The sequence below is a fragment of the Podarcis cretensis genome, assembly GCF_951804945.1.
Source record: "Podarcis cretensis genome assembly, chromosome: 14".
NCBI lineage: Eukaryota > Metazoa > Chordata > Lepidosauria > Squamata > Lacertidae > Podarcis > Podarcis cretensis.
The window spans coordinates 36982949-37003906 of NC_137183.1; the positions used below are offsets into that span (position 1 = coordinate 36982949).

Sequence of the window (20958 nt, forward strand, 5' to 3'; positions counted from 1 at the left end):
TTATTAAATGTTTGCAGAAGTCTTAAAATGCACTGCGACTGGATTGTATCACTGCCTAGCATTAATAAAGCTTGGATAAGAATTCCTTTGGGTCTAATCCTGCCAAATCTCTAGTTACAAAGAATGTCAGTAGTCACAGCATAAGGTTCCTAATCAAGGTTGCAGTGGTGGTGGGCGTTTCCCCCTCCCCTTGTAAAAAAAAATAAAGGGGAAGGAAGTTGGATGCAAAGTCAAGCTGCAGCCTTTATTCAGCTGATCAGTGCAAATTAGCAATTTGGGCTGCAATCCGAGCCCCACTTACCCAAGAGTAAACCCCATTTAATTCAACAGGCCTTGACTTTTGAGTAGACATGGTTCAGGTTGCACTGTGAAATTCTAATTGTAGATTCAGAACTGGATCTGTTACTCAGGAAATGCAATAAACTGATAAGAGCAGATCCATACCACACATTTCAAGCATATCCAACACACATTTCAAACACACAACTCTTGGGAATCTTGGGAATTGTAGTCTCAGGACACCTAACAAACTATGGTTCACATGATTCTTTGGGAGTAGTCCCTAGCGACTTATTTGCACAAAAGTTTGAAACACACTGGTGCTACCTGGGAATTCAAAGAAACCCCCCAAAGTGTGATTTTTAAATGTAATTTGTGAGTTTTTTAGCTCTTCTCTTTCTGTCTCTGACATGGGTCTCACAGTATCCAACAGCATCCAAATATAGGCAAAACCCGCTTCCTCAACCTTGGGAAAAATTATAATCATAGAATTGTAGAACTGGGAAGGACCATGAGGGTTGGATAGGTGCCTTCTAACTAAATTCTAGGATAGCTCAGTTGGTAGAGCATGAGACTCTTAATCTCAAGGTTGTGGGTTCAAGCCCCACATGGGGCAAAATATTTCTGCATTGCAGAGAGTTGGACTAGATGTCCCTGGTGCTCCCTTCCAACTCTGATTATATGAAAGATTCTATGTGGTCACATTTTCTAGAGAGTAATCTAGAAGCGGGGGGGGGGGCTTGTGAGGAGTGGGGTGAATATAGGGGACGATGGAAAGGGAAGAGATGGGAATGTTGAGGGAATTTTGTTCACTTATCTTGAACTGTTGCATTTTGTAACTTGTAAAGCAAAGTTAGTTGGAAATAACAAAACAAAACAAAAAACCCCCTGAATTTCTCACTCCCCGAAACAATATTTTTGCCTCCTTTGAAAAAGCAACTCCCAAACTCACAACTTCTAATTGCTACTAATCCTATGGGATTTAAATGATGGCTTAATTTAAATGCACTCAAAACTCTGAAAGCAAAGCCTGCCTGCCTCTGCCCGCAATGGACTTCCACACATCTGGAGAAAAATATTTTCAGAGTCCGTCCGTCCGTCGCCCCTTTTTTTTTTGAAATCACATTGTTCTCAGAACCACTACTTGCTAATCTAGCGGAGAATCGCACCCTCCCCTTTGCCTGCATTCCGATTGGCCGAAAGTTTCCCAGCTTGGTTTTGATTGGGAGACCGCAGAGGATCTCCACCCCACCCCCCGCCCCGCGTCTCCAAACCCATACACTCCCGGCTCTTCCCTCCGCCCGGGTTGAAACTGCCTTGCGCTCTGCGGGCGTCTCATATAGTCCGTTTCAAACTCACCATGAGAATCTCGGGAGCTTCCCATCTCTCTCCAGGTCTGTCTTGCCCCCGATTGCAGCGTCTCTCGCAGCGAGCGGGGGCGAGGACGCGCTATTTTGCAGCTTGAAAAAGAGGGGAAAGAAAGAGAAAGCGGGGGGTTCCTTGCGAGGAGCCAGAAGAAAGCCGGCAGAGGGAGGAGATGGATGCTGGGGAGACTCGGGCGTTCCTAACTCCGCCAGCACATTCCAGGATGGTGCTCCAAAAGGATTCGTTCCCCTACATTTGATTCTTCTCCTCTGCTGCTTCTTTGCCCAGGAGTTAGAGACCTTAAGATGTCTTTGGCGTTGGGGCTCCTGGGCTTAGTTCTTCTGCATACAGCCCTTTGCAATTACTCAGAAGATCAGTGTAGCTGGAGGGGGAGGTAGGTATTAATACGGACAAATTTCTTGCCTTCCAAACGTGTCGTCGAAAAGTGATGCTGTTTGACCTTTATTCATCTACAGAGGTTTTTCCTTCTCTCTTCGAAATACTGGGTTATGTAGGTTCTTCAAACCTGCTGTGTTCCATGCTAGCAGCTAGAGTTAGAATAAGTCCTGGTAAGCATTAAGGGAGTCAGTGGTGCAACAGCAGTTCAAGGAGACAGGCAGAAAAAGAAATTAGATTTTGGATGCGGAAGCGGTGCAGGCTGTGAGTCACGGGCTTTTCTAGCCAACTAAGTTCTACACAGAGTAGACCCATCGAAATGAATGGGCCTAAGTGAGCCAGGCTCATTAACTTCAGTGGGGTCTACTCTGAGTTAGAACCAACAGTGGCTACAACCCACAGCTTCTTATAAAGAGCAGGGTCGGATTCCCTTCAGGGTTTTGCAAAGGGAGCTGGTGATGGGTCTCCTTAACTGGGCCTTTTATGTTGCAAAACCATGTCCTGGTGCTGGTTTGGCATTCTCCTTAACTGAATGATTTTAGGTTTTTCATGGAATTACAATGGGACTTGGCTGCTGGTTATTGTTGTCCCCCACCCCCTCCCCGCAAGTGGAGATTGGGAGTGCAATTCTACATGTGCATACTCAAAAATATGACTTACTGAGTTCAGGGGAACTTACTTCCAGAAAACGATTGCAGCCTAACTTGTTCTGATATTTTATGGATAAGAGAGAGAGAAGTATTGGAATCTCCTACTGTTCTTTGACAATGGTTTACCAGAAAGACAAGTGAGGTCATACTTATTGAAGAGTTTAACTTTCCTCCTGGCTTAGTAAACATTGATTACCCTAAACCATCCTTGTGCACAGACCATAATTCTGGTCTTCTGCTAGGGACGCCTAACTTATACTGGCTGAAACTGATTGAGTGATTTTGTGGACTGGTTCTTTGTGCCTATGAGTGGCCTAATTTATTAAAAGGAGAAGAATTGTATGGTGTGGAGAGGGAACTGCCCTGGTAGCTGCCATTTCTTCATTTTTCTTGGGTGCTGAAAAAAAGTGGACCCCTGGGATTAAAGTACTTTCATGGGGTGCTTTACTCATTTATTATGGGTTGCTCAGAATAGACCCACTGGAAATAATGGACATGACTAGCCTACATCCATTAATTTCAATGGGTCAGCACTGAATATAGCTTGGGTACAACCCTATCCTGAACTTCTCAAAGGCTCAGGGTAGTATTGCTGTTTCTCCCACTCCATTCATGTCTGCAGACAGGTCCTGATTTCATGTTTCCTATGTTGGGCATCTGGTTGGCCGATGTGAGAAAAGGTTGCTGGACTAGGTGAACCATTGGACTGATTTAACAGGGCTGTTCTTAAAAAAATCAAAGTTTAGTTGATTACATATATATTAGAAAAAAATAGTTTTGAAACTTTTAAAAATGAATTTGCATATGTGTTGCCATTTTAGAAAAGCACCCTCATGTACTAGGGAGAAGGGATAAAGGCTCTTTTAGGATGGTGCTTGTCATTTGAATCTTATAAGTACTGCAAAATAAAAAGTACTGTAAAATAGGAGAAAAACTTCTGCCTGATGATTGTTAATTTGACTCAGCTGGTAGAGCATGACACTGTTAATCTCAGGGTCGTACGTTCAAGCCCAATGTTGGGCCAAATATTCCTGCATTACAGGGGGTTGAACTAGATAGCCCTCATGGCTCCTTCCAACTCTGCAATTGTATGATTAGCTAGAGGCATCATTTTAGTGTTCTACAAGTTTTCCGAGCAACCGATTAAATAGGGCAGCCCTTTTTGCAATGTGTGCTGCAGTAGCAAACCGAATCCATAAAGATTTCTGGATTTGGCACCAGAATGGCTTAGTTTGTTTTTTTTAATATTATATCCAACCTTTCTATAATTGAAGCTGGTTTGTGACACTAGTTGCTGTGCTGGTGTCCAGAATGCTGGCCACACTTCAGTGCATGCACGCCTAGATTGAGATGCAGGGGGTCATAAGAACAGCTGCGCTGGACCGAAGCCTCTGCTTTAAAAAATAATCATAATTTGACAAGCTGTGTGGCTGGAGGCAATGGTACAACTAGGTAATTTTAAATGGTGGGATTTATGGTCCTAAATCCATATCGCCCCACCCAGTAATGGGTTTTCCTTCGCTTCCATCCAAATGTGTCAAGCCAGCCCTGTTGCGTTCGAGGGCCCTGTTTCTTATTCTTCTGAGTTGGGGCCCCACCATAGAATCATAGAAATGTAGAGTTGGAAGGGGACCCCCAGGGTCATCTGGTCCAGCCCCCTAACCCCCCACAGACATCCCTGGGTGGGCCTGAACCACCAAACTTTTGATGAACATTCCACCACATGTTCATCTGCCCTAAAGTCCTGTCCTAATGGCACCACTGGCTAGAGGAGAAAACATTGGAGTTAGACCGAATGCTTCTGAGTTGTTGTGGCTTTTGGGACTCAAAATGTTTCTGATATCTGAACATGATGGCTATGCGATTCCTCCACAGTTGGAGGTAGTAACGTGTCTGAATGCCACTTGCTGGAAACTGCAGGAGGGGACAGTGCTCTTGGGCTGTCCCACAGTCATCTGTTTGGTCACCATGAGAACAGGATGTTGGACTAGACGGGCCATTGGACTGATGCAGCAGGGTCCTTTTGCTGTTTTATGCTGAGTCAGACCACTAGTCCCTCTAGGTCAGACATGTCCAAAGTCCACTTTGGGGACCAAATCCGGCCCCCTGGATTTATTTATAGGGGTAAAATTCTAAAAAAAAGATCAAAAACTTCAATCCTTAAAAATCAACAACTTCGGGGTAAAATTGTAAAAAAGCTCAACAACTTTGGTCAGCCTTCACGCTTGTTCACTTCATCAAATCTGGCCCTCTTTGAAAATAGTTTGGGCACCCCTGATCTAGGCCGATGGTGGGCAGCCGCTCTCCAGAGTTTCAGACAGGGATTGGCCCTGATACCTTCTGCATGCAAAACAGAGGCTCTACCACTGAGCTACGGCCCTTCCCAATTTCAAAAAGCAACAAAAGAACACGTCATACTTCCTTTGTGTAGAATGCTGAAATGTGACGCAGCAATGGTGGGGTAGGCTGGAGGGAAGGAGGCAGCGCCTGTGTATGGCCACTTACAGGACATCATATTAAGCAGAGACCATGAGAAGTCAATGCAGAGATTGGAGCATGGCTGGCTTGGCCAGTTTAGCCTCCTCTGTATGGCAGCCCCTTGTGGCATGCAATACAGTAGCCGAGCTGTGAAATACTGGAGATTTGTTGGTTTGTTTTTTTTTGCACGTTTCAGCTTAAATGGTAACCTTGCACTTGAAATGCACTCAGAGAATGTATTGACAGTTTGCATTGGAATTATCATAAATTCACCATAATTTATTTCCTTCCCACGTAATTTAGTATAGTTGTATCCTGTGGGAAATGCAAGGAAGAATGACAACATTGTTAGGTTGGGGGGGGGGGGGCTTTGAAAGCTGGTGGTTTTTTAAAAAGTCTCACTGAACAAGCCATGCTGGGTTTGGTGAGCAAATGCTCTGTTTCAATTTCCCCTCTTTTAGCAGCTGTTCCCCGTGGGAGGTGGGGCAGTCCAGGCCCTTGCTACCTTATAGAGCAAAGGTTGCTGCTGCAGCTCAGCTGAATCAATTCAGCTGTTGAGCCACAGACAGCTGACGATAGTTGTTGTGTGACTTATTATTATTATTATTATTTTCATCGTTATTACACAATCACTGAGCATTACACTTTTTAGGGAGTGCAAGTGGACGAGTCTCCATCCTGATGGGTTTATGATCCAAAATGCAACGTAGGGAAAACATCAGAGGAAGGGGAGTCAGGACAAGCGAGGGGCCCTGCAGACTGGTGCTTTATTGCGGGTGTATTCTGCAACATTTGCAGGTTTACATTTGCAAACTGCACTGAACCCTTTAGATCATATTGAAGGCATAGTTTAATAGGTCTTTTTGTATGAAAATAATTGAACTCAGAAACTTGTATTTTTCCAGGGTTGATGACTGACCAGTATTGATTTAGATTGCCCAGTATAATCTGACCCAGAGGTCTTTGACTAGGTACCAACCACTTCTCTTTTAAGCCTTAAAATGAAGGGGGGGAGTATAAAAAGGGGGGGTGCTTGTTCCTCTCATTAATCCTGTAGGACAACTGTTCTTCCTCCTGTGTCCTTTGCAGAATGTCCAAGATGAAAATGGGAGGTGGGGAGGTATCTGCAGGCAAATCAGCCTTTTGAAAATAACTCACAGCTGCAGGGCAGAATAATTTAGATTGCAAGAGCTTTTAAGAATTCAACCTTGTGGGTTATTTCTACTCAGAGAAGACTCACATAAATTAGTGGGCATGACTTATTTATGCACATTCATCTTAATAGGTCTACCCTGAGTAAAACTTAGTTGGCTACATAAACCTTCTGTTTTCTGAGTATTCTATGAATATGAATGAACCATGTACTGCAGTCCATGAACAGGGGAACCCTCAGACTTCATTCATAAAGAAGTGGCCCACTGTATCTTCTAGCATAATGCGTTTGCTTTTGTGGGGCCTCTAGAGGGCAGCATAACAGGTTTCGGAGGGGCGTGTCGGGTGTGTGACACAGCTGCCGCATCTGTTTCTCAGTGATCTTGATCCTTTGCAGAGCAGATGAGTCACTTTTGCTGCGAAATGGCAAGTCGCTCCAGAGTCTTCAACCATCTGGACGGCATCGTGCTGCAAGAGACATCTTTTCTGTCCATGGATTGGGAATAGGATGTCCAGGTGTCCTACTTTACAGGGGAAAGTCCTCTGTTCCAAGGGTGGGGAACCTTGGGACCAGCAGCCAAGTGCAGCCCTCCAGGTCTCTGGCCCTCGGAACTCTCTCCAGGCCACGCCCTTTTCTAATAAGCCACACCCCCAGTGGCTCCTGCGTTGCAACCTGAATGTTTTGCCAGGCTGAGCTCCATCCCTATACTCTGGTAATGCCTCTGGTTTGTCTGGATGCAAGATAGAGAAGAGTGTGTCACACCATGTGGAAAGTAGGGAAGTGGACATATGTTGCTCCGCCCGCTTTGGGCTCTGGCCCTGCCCACCACTGGCATGTGGCCCCTGGAAGGTTTTCCAGAAGTGAATGCAGCCCTGACACTGAAATTTGTTCCCTTCCCCTGCTGTGTGGCCTAAATCCAGATAATGGGCTCTAGCCAATGCTAGTCCTACTCACAGTAAACCCATGGAGATTAACGGACAGGTCTAACTTAGGCTCAGGGTAACTGAATCTCCTCTGAGTTAAACTTCATTGTGTTATAACAATAAGAAGGGAGAGTGGCAGGAACCTTCAACTTATTTACAAATGTTTAGCACCTAAGCCACCAAACAGGTCACCAACTTCCTCCTTCTGCTGAGATGTATTTCTGTTTAAAGTAGAGTGATTATGTCTAAATTTTCATTTTTACATATACGGCAGCACCATACATTTTTGGTGGTGGTGAAAAACAAAGTGCCAGTACTCATATATTGATAAAAATGCTGTGAGCGCCAGAACAAAATGGCTGCCATGGGCAGCGAAAAAAAGAGGTGACTGTGCTCTGTACCGGTGAAGATAACCACAAAAAAGCTATTGCACTGGCATATTTAGAGTTTGTACAAATCTGTGTCTTTTGTCATTTTTTGTGATGCATTTCATCTGTTTTGACAAAGAGTAAGGGGCAACTCTAACTGGGGAGAGAAGGGCAATCTGAACAGGTGTTAATGATGCAGAGGCAAGCTCTGAGAATGTGGTTGAGAAATACTCATGGGACTCATTATTGGCCACTGTCTCTCCCTGAGAGCTCTCCAGCCGCCAGGGCCAGCTCTGACATTAGTTAGGTGCTGGAGAACAGCAATAGTCAGGGGTGGCCCAATAAATCTTGTTTCTTACAGCAATGGACCAGATGCTGCTGCTGCCACTCCATGCCATACACCACTGCAGGGCAGCCCAGGATGTTTGGTTGCTCCAGGAAAAACTGGAAAAGCCACCGCCCTGCCTCTTCCTCCTCTCTGGAGGCACCATTGCCTGGAGGCAGCCCAGGGATTAAAAAAGAGGCTGGAATGGAGCATGTGGCACAGCAGCGGCACCCCTCTCAGCTGTCTGGAGGCTGCCCCAGTGTGCCTCATGGGTAGGCTGACCCTGGTCCACTGCACTGGCCATTGGTGATGGGTAGACATTTTTTCACACCTGAGAGCAGCAGACTAGCTTGGGAGGGTGCTATGTAGTACACACAGCTCTGTTCTCCAATGTCTCACCTCTCACACCCTTTCAAACCCCTTCTCAGCCCTAACTTGCCTCTCTTTACTGATATTCTTACAAAACCAGTTGTTGCCTTCTACCTGACTGATGTGGGACACCGGTGGCGCTGTGGGTTAAACCACAGAGCCTAGGACTCAGAAGGTCGGTGGTTCGAATCCCCGCGGCGGGGTGAGCTCCCGTTGCTCGATCCCTGCTCCTGCCAACCTAGCAGTTCGAAAGCACGTCAAAGTGCAAGTAGATAAATAGGTACTGCTCTGGCAGGAAGGTAAACGGCATTTCCGTGCGCTGCTCTGGTTCGCCAGAAGCGGCTTAGTCATGCTGGCCACATGACCCGGAAGCTGTACGCCGGCTCCCTCAGCCAATAAAGCGAGATGAGCGCCGCAGCCCCAGAGTCGGTCACAATTGGACCTAATGGTCAGGGGTCCCTTTACCTTTACCTGACTGATGTATGTCCTGACTTTCTTGGGAAGAGACGAAAGTGCCCCGGCTTCCTTGTTATACTAACTCCATTCCGCTATCGCTTGCAGTGGTCTGTCGCAGGAATCGGGCAGCGTGGAACAGATCTCCTTGCACTGTGCTGAGGGATCCCTGGAGTGGTTGTACCCAGCGGGAGCCTTGCGCCTGAGCCTTTCCCCCCGCCTTCCCACAGGCACCACCGGCAGAGAGAACCCCAGGCGGGTGACAGCCTGCATCAAGTCCTCCAACAGCTTCCGAGGAGCTCAGATTTACTTGGAGAGGGACGGTGTCTTGGAGCTCCTCCTCTCGGAGGCCGACGCTACCTTGCAGCCCAAGGTGCGCTGTTTTAGCTGGCTGCCCAAGGAGAAGGTTGCTCTGTTCCTCCAGTCCACCTTGCACCAGGACATCAGCCGCCGGATCGCTGCCTTCCGCTACGAGCTGCGGGGTGACTGGAACTCTCGCTTCTCGTGGCCGTCCAGAAACCTCAGCATGGAAGGTAAAGTTCTTTTGGCTTTCATGGCTGGGTTTGAAGGGAACATTTGTGATGGTAGTATTTTCTCAAGCTTTTATCTTCTAGCTTATCAAACCCAGAAACAACCATCTTCTCCACATGTAAGCATGGAGAGATCCTTATGCAAGACCAAGAGTCCATTTAGCCTTGCCAAATCATGGCTTGTACTAAGCATGGTTTAGAACCCAAACCATGGTTTGAGCTTCCAAACATATAGGCAACCCATGGTTTACTGTTGTTTTACCATCTCACCACTTCCATTTCCATGGTGCAGGGGGCTGTAACTTTGTCAGTTTAGCCATCATGCCAAAACAGAGTTAAGCCTCCTTAAGCATGACTTCATTGTGGATTTAGCTTAAGATAAATGTGACCCCCCCCTTCAAAAAACTGTACAGGGAAATGTCAGAGGGACACTTCTTCTCTCCCACTTCCAGATCAGGGTAGGATTACAGGGCAGTAGGTATATGCCCATTTTCAGAAATCTAACATAGACCAAGGAAGTTCTGCTGCTGGGGGGCGGCATTCAATTCACCCAGTTCCTTGGACCTTGGGACCCCCAAACTCAAAATTGGTTCTGCTTTTCTTCAAGAGGAATATAAGTTGAAGGACAAACAACTCTGAAGTAGAGCAGTTTGGTATAGTTCCTTAACCTTTACTTATGGAACCCCCACATTCAAAGCATGAGACTTTTAATCTCCTGGTTGTGGGTTAGAATCCCAGATTGGGCAAAAGGTTCCTGCATTGCAGAAGATTGGACTAGATGACCCTTGTGGTCCCTTCCAACTCTTTGATTCTTGAAAGATGGTATTTCTCTGAATACAAGATTCGGGAAAGGCATACTCAGCATTCCTCCCTGTTGCTGGCTGTTCACCAGATGAGCAGTGAAAAAGGCAAGGAAACAGGACCAGCATCCTCTTAGCTTGCTCTTTCCCTCTGCCTTGCAGTAATGGAGATTTGGCCCAGAAGAAGATAGCAAGCCAATGGGCAGTGATAGTGACACTGGCAAGAAGGGGCAAGGTTTTAGATTTAGGTTTATTAAATGTGTATATTGCTTCTCGCTAAAAGGTCCTGAAGCAATATACAAGTAAGTGAAAAATACAGTAATAAATATTCAAAAACATATTTAAAAGAATATAATAAAATGTAATAGCATTGGTGCTGCCAACAATCCCCAGGAAAGGAAATATATATTTGCCTGGCGCTGCAGTGATGCTAAGTTTGGGGCCAGGCAGGCCTCCCTAGGGAGAGCATTCCATACAGAAGGGTTTACTGCAGTGAAGGCTCTTTCTCTTGACACCACACTCTGTGCCTGGCTTGCAGGGAAGGGCTTTGGATGATGATCTCAGGGGCCAGGCAGGCTCACCTAGGGGTCCCCCTGTATAAGACTTTAAAGGTCAAAACCCACTCAGGACATTTTGCCCAGGATCCTTTGAAATCTGAAGCTGACACTTAGGAGGTAGGGATAGACAAATATGTCAATTGCAGCCTTTCTCAGGTTCTCACTTTTCCAAACTTAAGTACAATTCCCCCCATTTTAGCTCAGCTGGTAGAGCATGTGACTCTTAATCTCATGGTCACGGGTTCAAGCCTCATGTTGGGCAAACGATTCCTGCATTGCAGGGGTTTCGACTAAATGATGCTCATGGTCACTTCCAACTCTACAGTTCTATTATTTCTATATAAGCTTTTCTTTAGTTCCCATCCATGAATTTCTCCTAATATACACATTTACTATGCAATCTACCCTAATATACACATCTTTGCAAACTAATTTCCCCTAATATAATGCATTTCTCTATATTATTTCCACTAATATATGCATTTTATGCATGCTTTACCCCAGAATGTGCATTTTTGCGCACATTATTTGGCTGGGGAAATGCACTGCAAAATTTGGAGAAGCGCCTGTTTTGAAAGATAGATGTGTTTCAGTTTGCATATTGTTTTGGAAAATGTACAGTGGTACCTTGGGTTAAGTACTTAATTTGTTCCGGAGGTCCGTTCTTAACCTGAAACTGTTCTTAACCTGAAGCACCACTTTAGCTAATGGGGCCTCCTGCTGCCGCCGCGCCGCCGTAGCACAATTTCTGTTCTTATCCTGAAGCAAAGTTTTTTACCTGAAGCACTATTTCTGGGTTAGCGGAGTCTGTAACATGAAGCGTATGTAACCTGAAGCATATGTAACCCGAGGTACCCCTGTACATTACCTTTAAACATGAACTGAATTGAATTCATCCCCCATCCCCATTCAGGGAAGAAAAGATCAAGGGAGGCTCAGTGCTCTCAAGCTCTACTTCCAAGCTTTCCAGAATCATTTCCCTGGATATTGCTAGGAACTGAATCCTGGAACAGATGAATATTTGCATCATATTCTTTTGCCTATTGTGTTACAAGTGGCACATGCGTAGGATCATGAGCCACTGTGGTGTAGTGATTAGAGTGCTGGACTAGAGCCTGGGAGACCTGGGTTCAAATCTCCACTCAGCCATGAAGCTCGCTGAGCCAGTCATTGCCTCTCAACCTAACCTAGCACACAGGGTTGCCTTGAGTTCCTTGAAGGAAAAGGAGGCTATAAATGTAAAATTAAACAAACTAAATAAGGAGGAAACATGTCATTCAGGACCATGCTAAGTCCTGCTGGAAAGAAACAGCATGTAGCTGGGGCTGTTTGCTTTTTCTTTGGTGTGGAAATAAGGTTGCCACACAACCAGAAAATTTATGTCCTGATTAGAATGGTGTCCTTTTTAGCCTGTGTGAAGAAGCTTTTTCAGCCCTGGGGCTGCATTCCCTCGTGGTCAACTTTCCGGGGGCCACATTTCAGTGCTGGGTGGGGCCAGGGCAAAAGTCTGTGGGACGATGGATGTGACTCATTCACTTGCGCAGTGCCTTAGCCCAAACCAAGAGTTGGTTCAGCAATTCCAGGCTCAAACAGCACACTGGGCTTTCTCCAGGCAGGCAAGAAAGCATTCCTTTCACAAAGCAACAGCTTTCTATAATGGTCAGAGTATTATGACTCATATATCCTTTTAAAAAAAGAAGTCTTTCCCTACTTGGGGTAAAGAACTCTGCACATGCTCTGAGGCACCCTGATGCTAGATCATTTGCAAACCAAACATGGAAACAGTCTTAATTTGCTTCCCAGGCTTAGGAAAGCGGAAACTCCTTTTGCTGTTGTTGCATTTCAAGGACTCCGAATGCTGTGTGGGCCTCCCTCACGGCAAGGGGAGGAGGTGGGCAAGTAACCCAAGCCGTCCGGAGTGTGCTCAGCAATCGAAAACACAAGGCCGAAGAAGGAACATCTAATCGGCCTCATCTCTGAGCTAACAAAAGTCCAGTGTGCGGCAGCTCGTAGCAGAGTCACCCGCCAAGACGTTCAGCTGCATCTCAGATAAGGCCTGAACATGGTTACCATAGCAACCCTAGGCATTCTCCCCAACTGGGGAATGGCTTTTTTTTTTTTTAATACTTTTTACTAGGCTTTGTCTTGAGAAATGTTGGCACCTAGGGCACAGCCCAGCCCAGAGTTAGGCCCACTTGAGCCCTACCAGCTTAGCTCTCTAATGCCAATGGGATTGTGCCCAGAGGGCATCTTAGGAAAATAGGAGGCTGCCTTCTACCAAGGCAGGCCATTTTGTCAGGCCTATTTCTTTATTACATTTCTATCCCGCCTTTTCCTTCAAGGAGTTCAGGGCGGTACACATGGTTCTCCCTTCCCCCATTTTATCCTTGCAACAACCCTGTGAGGTAGATTAGACTAAGAAGCTGACTAGTTTCAAGCAACCTTCTACAGGTACTTAAACCTAAGAAGACCAATTAGTTGGAGCGTGGTGCTCATAATGCCAAAATTTCTATTTTGTTTGGCTGTAAATCTTAACTCTTATTAAGTATATTCTTTCCATTAAACACTAGGAGCAGAAGGGGAAGCTTAAAGCTAAACCTTTTAGTTTAGGGTTTTTTATGTTTCATATCTATCTGTCTGTCTATATCTAGTTATGGAAAATGAGAATTTATGTTGAGTTAATTTTGTTTATAGAATTTAGGTTTAAAAAACACTCCACCTCTGCATGTGCCAACTTGACATTTAATACATGAAGAGTTTGAAAACTCGCAACAACCCTGTGAGGCAGGTTAGGCTGAGAGGCAGGGACTGGCCCAAGGTCACCCATTGAGCTTCATGGCTGAGTAACTCTGAAAGCCTCATCTCCCAGCTTTTAGCCCAACTCTCTAACCACAACACCCCTCCTGATCAAGGATGAGGAAACTGTGGCCCTCCAGATCTTGATGGGAGTCAGTCTGAATGGTCAACAGCCAGCGATGATGGGAATTGCAATTCAACAACTTCAGGAGGGCTACTGGTTCCTCACATATTGTCTGGCAGTGGCTTTCAAGGCATTTGGTCCGGGAATCTTTCCCAGCTCTTCCTGCTCAGCAGAGAGGCCCCACGTAGAGCTCATTGCAGGAATCCAGTCTTGAAGTAACCAGTGCATGAACTGCTGTGGCCAAGTTTTCCCAGTCCAGGAGCAGTTGATGATATTGTACCAGTCACAGCTGATAAATGATACCTCTAGCCACAGAGGCTGAGTCTCTAGTGTCAAAGATGAATAGAGTGTACCAGCCACTTTCCATATTTTCAAGTGAAAATCACCTGGCCCAAACATGCCCTGGACTGCTATTTCTCCTTCCCCTCCATAGATGAAGCAAACTTTTCACGATGCCTTTCTACGCTTTACTTCTGCCTCCCCTCATTCTCCACATCCCTTCTCTAAAGAAGAACAATTGGCATGAACTCAGTTTGAGTGACTGTTTCTTTTTTTCTCTTTGGAAGATGCAGGGAGCTGCCGTCCGTGTAACAACACTGAGATTCTGATGGCCATTTGCACTAGTGATTTTGGTAAGTACATCTTCCTCAACGTCATGTTTCCGCTCCTCTCTTCAGCATCGTAAATTGAAGCTGCCTTATACTGAGTCATTGGTCCATCTAGCTCAGTATTGCCCACACTGACTGGTAGCAGCCACTTAGGATTTCAGACTTCTGGACTGCCCAATTTGCTTAGCAATCCTTATTGCATTCATCATTGCAACCAACCCTGTGATTGTGATTTACTTGCCTAATGTTACCCAGGGATCCAGGCCTAAGAACTGTTAATTGCACGGCTCTCTCTTTTGCTTTTTCCTTTTACATGGGGAAAAATGCCATAGAAATCACTCTTAATAATGCATGTGCAGCTGTGAAAGCTAAAGCCTGCCCTTCTGGAACTCTGTCCCTGAATGCTGCTTAAGTAGCTAACCAGGAGCTACCTGCCTGCCAGTCCGGGCTGAGGCACCAGCAGCCAGAGCTGCCCCCACAGAGCAACTCGCTCCCCAGCTGGGACGATGTGGCCTTTCCATTCTCCCCTTTAAATGCCTGCACACTCAAGGCTGTCCGGCTCAGTGGGCAGTTGCCAATTATTGCCCCGCACGCTCTGCTAACCTCCAGATTTGCAACCCTAAACAATAGGAGAAGGGGGTCAGGGGGTCCGCTGGCTGCCCACTCCAAAGTTCCCATGGCAACCAGGAAGTCAAAGAGGAGAACAAGGGGATTTGCCACGCCGGATCAGATCACGAGCCTGTCAGAATGATCTCGGAGGGGCTAATTCTTGCTGATTTGGAGGAAGCCAAAGGCACCTGCATGCAAGCAGGCTAATAGCTGGATTCCTCTCCATAATTGGCTAGATCTGACCAGTTATACTCAGCTGTAGCCTTAGAGCTGGGTGCCACTACAGAACCACTTCTGTTGATTGATTTGGTTTTGTTTCCATGCTGCCTTTCAGTGTGGGGACCGCCAGTGTGGCTGAGAAAAATAAAAATAATAAAACAAGCCCAGCAGCAATAAAGTAGAGCATTGATTTAGAAATGCCAGCAAATACATAAAAGCCAAGCCAGCAAAACCAAACTGAAATAACTGATTTGTTTGTGGACAAATGCATGCCAAAACAAGTAAGTTTTGCTGTTTGCCTAAATCAGGGATGGGGGACCAATATCGGGTCCTGGGGCCAAGTGTGGCCCTCCAGGCAACTCTGTCTGGCCCTCGGAGATCTCTACAAACACACTCACCAGCCCTGCTCCATGACCACCTCAAGTGCTTTTGCCTAGCCAGAATATGTCCTTGAACTGTGGCAAAGCCTCTTGCTTCCTGAGTAGAAGACAGAGAGAGACGCGTGTCAAAACCTCTGACTTTTGCAGAGCTGGAGTGCAGCCTATTGTACAAAAAAGGGCCAGATCACCTGCTCCATCCACTCTTTGCCTCTGGATCCACCCACAGCTGACATGCCCCCCACCAAAGCTTAGTGTTGAGGGGTGAACTACAGCTCCCAGGAATTTTTTTGGGGGGGTATGCTTTAAATGTGCTTTAGATGCATGATGTGTGCACATGAATGTAGCCAGGATTTGGGGGGGGGGCAGAACCGATGTAATTAGTTAATGAAGTATTTCTATTGTTTTACTTGATTTGGGGGGCAGCTGCCTCCCTGCCCCCCCCTTGACTACGCTCATGTGTATACACATATCCGTGGTTTGTAGGATTTCATACACACACACACACACACACACACACACACACACACACACATACACACACACACAGTTGGGTTTTATCAGTGTGCCACTGCTCTGTAAGTTATTGTTGACATTGTATTGATATATCTCATTGACTGTGCTATTTTTAGTTTTTAAACTGCCGTACATTTGGATTTAATCTGCTGTTTGTTCTCTCTCTGTGTTTTGTAAAACTGCTGTTGGCCAGTATATATATTTCAAACAAACAAACAAACATTTCTGTTTTCTCCACTCCTTCCATCCCTGCAGTCATCCGTGGCAATATACGGACAGTCTCCAATGACATGGAGTCGCAAGAATCCATCATCAGTGTCAGTGCCACCCGGATCCACCGCCAGAAGTTTGCCTTGTTCCAACCGGTTGGCAAATATGGGAAATCCACGGGCAGCATCCGTACTCTGCTGCGGTGTGGGGTGAAGCCGGGACCTGGCAGCTTCCTGTTCACCGGGTGGCTGCATTTTGGGGAGGCTTGGCTCAGCTGCGCTCCTCGCTACAAAGACTTCCGCCACATCTATGAGGGTGCACGCCAAGCTCACGAAAACCCCTGCGAAGTCTCCTTGGACTGATTTGTTGATGGGAAGTGGGTGGCAGGAGTCGATTTTGCCAAGAGGGCAGGATCCACACACACAAACCACACCGTGCCCATGCTGGAAATGGCATTTCCTGGCTTAACAGTGGGAGACAAGACCTGTCTTTTGAACCCAGAAGGAACAAGCTCTTTTCTTTCCTGTATGAGACTGATGGCCCTACCCATAACTTTCTCATTGGGTCTTTCCAGCAAAGGGAGGAATTGTAGGCCAAGCGAAAGGGCAACTGAGCTCCTCTCTGGTTAGGTTGGAACATGCCACAAATTGCATAAAGGGAATTGAAACTCTCCCAGTGTGTGGGAAATGTTGTCTTGCTCAGGACTACTTGATCCTATTATTTACTGGAGCGCCAAATCAAACCCACACCTAAAAATAAGTGCATGATGCCCTTCCTGAGTTCTGCCCCCCCCCCCAGCAAACCCCTATTGCTATTGCCTATGGATCGCATATGCATTACCATCCCTCCTAACAGGAAATAGCATCACAGACAAGGAGACAATTCATTCGCTGCTCCTGCCTCCTTCCCAGTTTCTAGATGAGCTAAGGAAGCCTGCAAAGCGACCTCGTCTGTCTCTCCCTTCTGCGGCTTCCTTGACAGGAGAAACACCAGGATTACATCTCGGTCAGTGACCAAAAATATAACAGGAATGAGATTCCCTTTTGAAAAAGTACAGTCTTGGTTTTCATTGGCACACCTTCATTCAATCAAACGTGGCAGAAGACATCAGGTAGGAAGACAAAGTGAGCAAGCAGTAGAGGTGAGAAGTCCGTTTGCCCCTTCTTGGGCAGGCGGTTCTGCAGGTGGGCCTCAGACCTCCATGTGAACTGGTGAATGGCAGGCCAGATCATTTCCTGCTGCTAAATCAGCCAGTGGTGGCAGGAATTTGGAGGGTGTTCCCCTGGGCACAGGACCAACCGCCCAATGGCAGCGCTTAACCCCACGCCCAGGGCCAGGATATATTGCGGGCATGCCTGGCCCCTCTCTTCCTGCGCCGTTTCTGGAGGATCAGGCTCCATTGGATCGCATCATGGAATTTTCCTACCTGATTGAATTGTGGATCCTGGATCGTTCATTCCTGCTGGCGTGCTTTGCTCAGTGCACACCTTTTTTTAAAAAAAGCCTGAATCAGCATAACACTTGAGATGCCACAGATATGGCTATAGTTCAAAGGCGGGCAACCTGTGGGCCTTGCATATGTTGCTAAACTCCCATCATTTGTAGACAGCATGGCCAGTGTTGAGGGACGATGAACTTGTAGGTACACCAAAATCCTGCAGGGCTACAGGTTCCCCAACCCTATTATACTCAACCTTTCATGTTTCTCTGCCCCTATGAATTCCAAATCTAGATAATCTAGTCCATTGGATATGGATTTCTAACCCAGCTTCAATGATGAGCTCAGGTGTTAAGGACCCAACCCCAGGTATTATTGCAGCTTTTCCTGGTAAAATTTAATTCCCTGTCCCTAACCTAGGGGTGGACCCCCTGCCTCTCTCCAGATGTTGTCGGACCCCCGCCTTGTTGAGGTGTGGGTTTTTTATATGTGTCATTTTTTTTTCTTTTGCTTGTTTGTTCTTACATATTTGAAAACCTAATAAAAACAAATTTAAAAATACAGGTTCAGAAAATGCAAAACAAACAAGCAAGCAAAAGAATTTAAGCTTCAGAAATTAGCCTGTCTACAAACCACCTTAAATCAGTTTTATTAATCCAGTTTAAATTAAACCACTGAAAATCTCAGTTTAGGTAAATCCTTAAAACTAGTTTTCAGTCCAGTAATTATTATTATTATTTTTACAAGTGAGGATTGAAGGAGTATCATGTGCACTAAAGTTATAACAATACCAAATTTGAGATTTTGTTTTTTAAATCTAAATTCTATTGTAAGGTTTATGTGTATGTGTGGTTTCTTTCATTTTCTTTTCTTTTAAAAAGTGAAATGTTAATATAAAGTGAATCACCACAGTCAGAGAGACACTGCCAGATGCATTTGGGCCGTCTATAGTAATTTTTAGACCAAAAGCAAAACAAAATGCTGAGAAGATCTGTAATATTTTAAATATAGTTTTTGTACATATTCATGTCTGTGTACAGGTCAAGAGAGACAAATCTGACTCTATGTAGCTTGTAATGGTGGGATTTCTTTTCCATTATTTGTTCTTTTTTAATCTTGCATTTGTCTTGGGGCTGGGAGGGTACATTAAAAATGCTTCTTAGTAATGCCTGATCTATGGTGATTTCTCTCCCTGGCTGGGTTTATTCTTTCGCCCCTTGGCAGTCTTCAAACAAAATGAACGGAGCACTCGAAAGAGCTGGAGGATGGTCAGCTAGATAATTATTTGTCTAGGGAAGCAGCCGAAACAGCAGCGGTCAAACGAGCTCGAATAATTTAACAAGCTCTGGAATGTGCAGTAGCGAAGGACAAGGCCGGAGCATTGATTTTGGCACCTGAGGCGGAAAATCCCAATGAGTTGCGCATTGCACACATAAGTACACACACGTATAATAACTGACCAGTTGCCACCTTTGACGAGTTTCCCAGAAGTGCAACTCAGTGAGCAAAGGGAATGGAAGCATTGGGACACAGAGCTCTGTTGCTTCAAGTGTTTTCCTCCATTGCCCAATGCGCTTGTTGTAGAAGCAGAGGTCGGGAACCTCAGGCCTGGGGGGCCAAATGTGGGCCTCTAGACCAGGCTTCCTCAAACCTCGGCCCTCCAGATGTTTTGAGACTACAATTCCCATCATCCCTGACCACTGGTCCTGCTAGCTAGGGATCATGGGAGTTGTAGGCCAAAAACATCTGGAGGGCCGAGGTTGAGGAAACCTGCTCTAGACTTCTACCCTGCCCTTCTCTGGCCCTGTTTCACATCCTCAGTGTATTTTCCTGGCTGAAATGTGGCCTTGAGCTCTTGCTGGTCTGGATGGAAGATGGAAAGCAGGACATGCCGGTGTGTGTAGAAACTCATCGAGTGTGTAAAGGTAAAATTAGCATGTGTTGCCCCACCCACTTTTGTTTCTGGCCCTGCCTACCACTTGCATGTGGCCCCAGGAAGGGAAAGAGGTCCTTGGGCAGAATAGGTTTGAAGTGACAGAGCATAGCATGCAGAGGTGGGCAATGGTTGCACCCACTTCAGAGCCAAAGAAGGCCTTGGCAGTGCCTTTTGAGGGGGTCAGCTCAAGACTCAAAACAGAAATAATAACAATAGAGACAGCAACTAATTTCATTAATAACCAACCACAACAAATTGCATATATATCTTGTTCTTCCTCCAGTGCTGCCAAGGTGGTATATGGTTTTATATTCACTACAATCCTGCAAGATAGGTTGGACTGAGACAGTGTGACCAGCCCAAGGTCACACCATGAGTTTCACAGCTGGGAGGGGATCTGAAGCTGGGTCTTCCCCGGCCCAGTCTGGCACTAACTGATTCTGTGGACCTCTGTTGGAAAGATACCCACAACGAGGAATGGATGGATGGATCAGTCAATTTTGATTGTCTCAATTTCTCATCTTTCCAATCTTAAATTCTACAGCAATTTGCAATTTTCTTTTTCTTTTAACTACTGTAACTCCTCATGAGAATCCATCAGCATTACAGTGCATGTTTCTCCAAATAAACACATTTGTATGCAGCTTTGACTCGTGTACACATTTTGACACAAACTTTTCCCTAATATCTTGGGTTAAGAACTTAATTTGTTCTGGAGGTCTGTTCTTAACCTGAAACCACTTTAGGTAATGGGGCCTCCTGCTGCCGCTGCACGATTTCTGTTCTCATCCTGAAGCAAAGTTCTTAACCCGAGGTACTGTTTCTGGGTTAGCGGAGTCTGTAACCTGAAGTGTATGTAACCTGAAGCATATGTAACCCGAGGTACAACTGTACACACTTTTGTATTAATATTGTCATGAATATATTTATTTTTATGCACCCTTTCTCCTAATACATGCACTGGACTGTATGCCGTATAGCGCTGAGTGGCGCTGTGAGCCAACAATTACTTCCACTATCCACAATGGAACTTTGTCCCCTTCTCGTCCCCCAGCAGGTCTCCTAAATTTGTTCTTGGGGTTCCCCCAACCACCCAGAGCAAATCTGGGGACACTATGGGCCATGGAACTCGCTCCCACAGGAGACAGTCATGGCCACCAACCCAGATGGCTTTTCAAAGGATAGAAAAATCATGGAGGAGAGAGCCATCAATGGCTACCAGCCACACTGGCTACGCTCTGCCCCCACATTTGGAGGCCGTAATGCTTCCGTTGCTGGAAACCACAGGAGGGGAGAGTGCTTATGTGCTGGTTTCCCACAGGTTTCAGCTACTGTGAGACCAGGATGCTGCCAATGGCCCTGATCCAGCAGGCTCTTCTTATGTCCTTATGAAGCCTTTGCAGCAGTCAAGAGGCGCCGCCCTAAAATGTGCTACTTGGGTAATTCTTGCTCTGCATCTTCACTCATTTGGAGCTGGCC

The 20958-nt window shown here is 46.0% G+C and overlaps 1 protein-coding gene across 2 annotated transcripts; it reads left to right on the forward strand.

The window, feature by feature from the left end:
• The first annotated feature begins 1552 nt into the window (after positions 1-1552).
• METRN (meteorin, glial cell differentiation regulator) lies at positions 1553-18709 on the forward strand. 2 transcript variants are annotated; one of them, XM_079952631.1, is made up of 4 exons: positions 1553-2038; positions 8868-9292; positions 14133-14198; positions 16151-18709. In XM_079952631.1, exons 1-4 carry the CDS (start codon positions 1950-1952, stop codon positions 16465-16467), a joined length of 897 nt encoding a protein of 298 aa, XP_079808757.1. In that variant the 5' UTR covers positions 1553-1949; the 3' UTR covers positions 16468-18709. The 2 variants fall into 2 exon arrangements, with proteins under 2 accessions (XP_079808757.1, XP_079808758.1); XM_079952632.1 differs by having other exon boundaries at positions 14139-14198.
• Positions 18710-20958: the final 2249 nt, after the last annotated feature.

What these genes read in the sequence shown, in the direction of transcription:
- METRN (XM_079952631.1), top strand. Translation starts at nt 1,950, where the DNA reads ATGTCTTTGGCGTTGGGGCTCCTGGGCTTAGTTCTTCTGCATACAGCC. An exon ending in CAGTGTAGCTGGAGGGGGAG is followed by an intron (nt 2,039 to 8,867) that starts GTAGGTATTAAT and finishes TATCGCTTGCAG; the next exon opens with TGGTCTGTCGCAGGAATCGG. An exon ending in CATTTGCACTAGTGATTTTG is followed by an intron (nt 14,199 to 16,150) that starts GTAAGTACATCT and finishes CCATCCCTGCAG; the next exon opens with TCATCCGTGGCAATATACGG.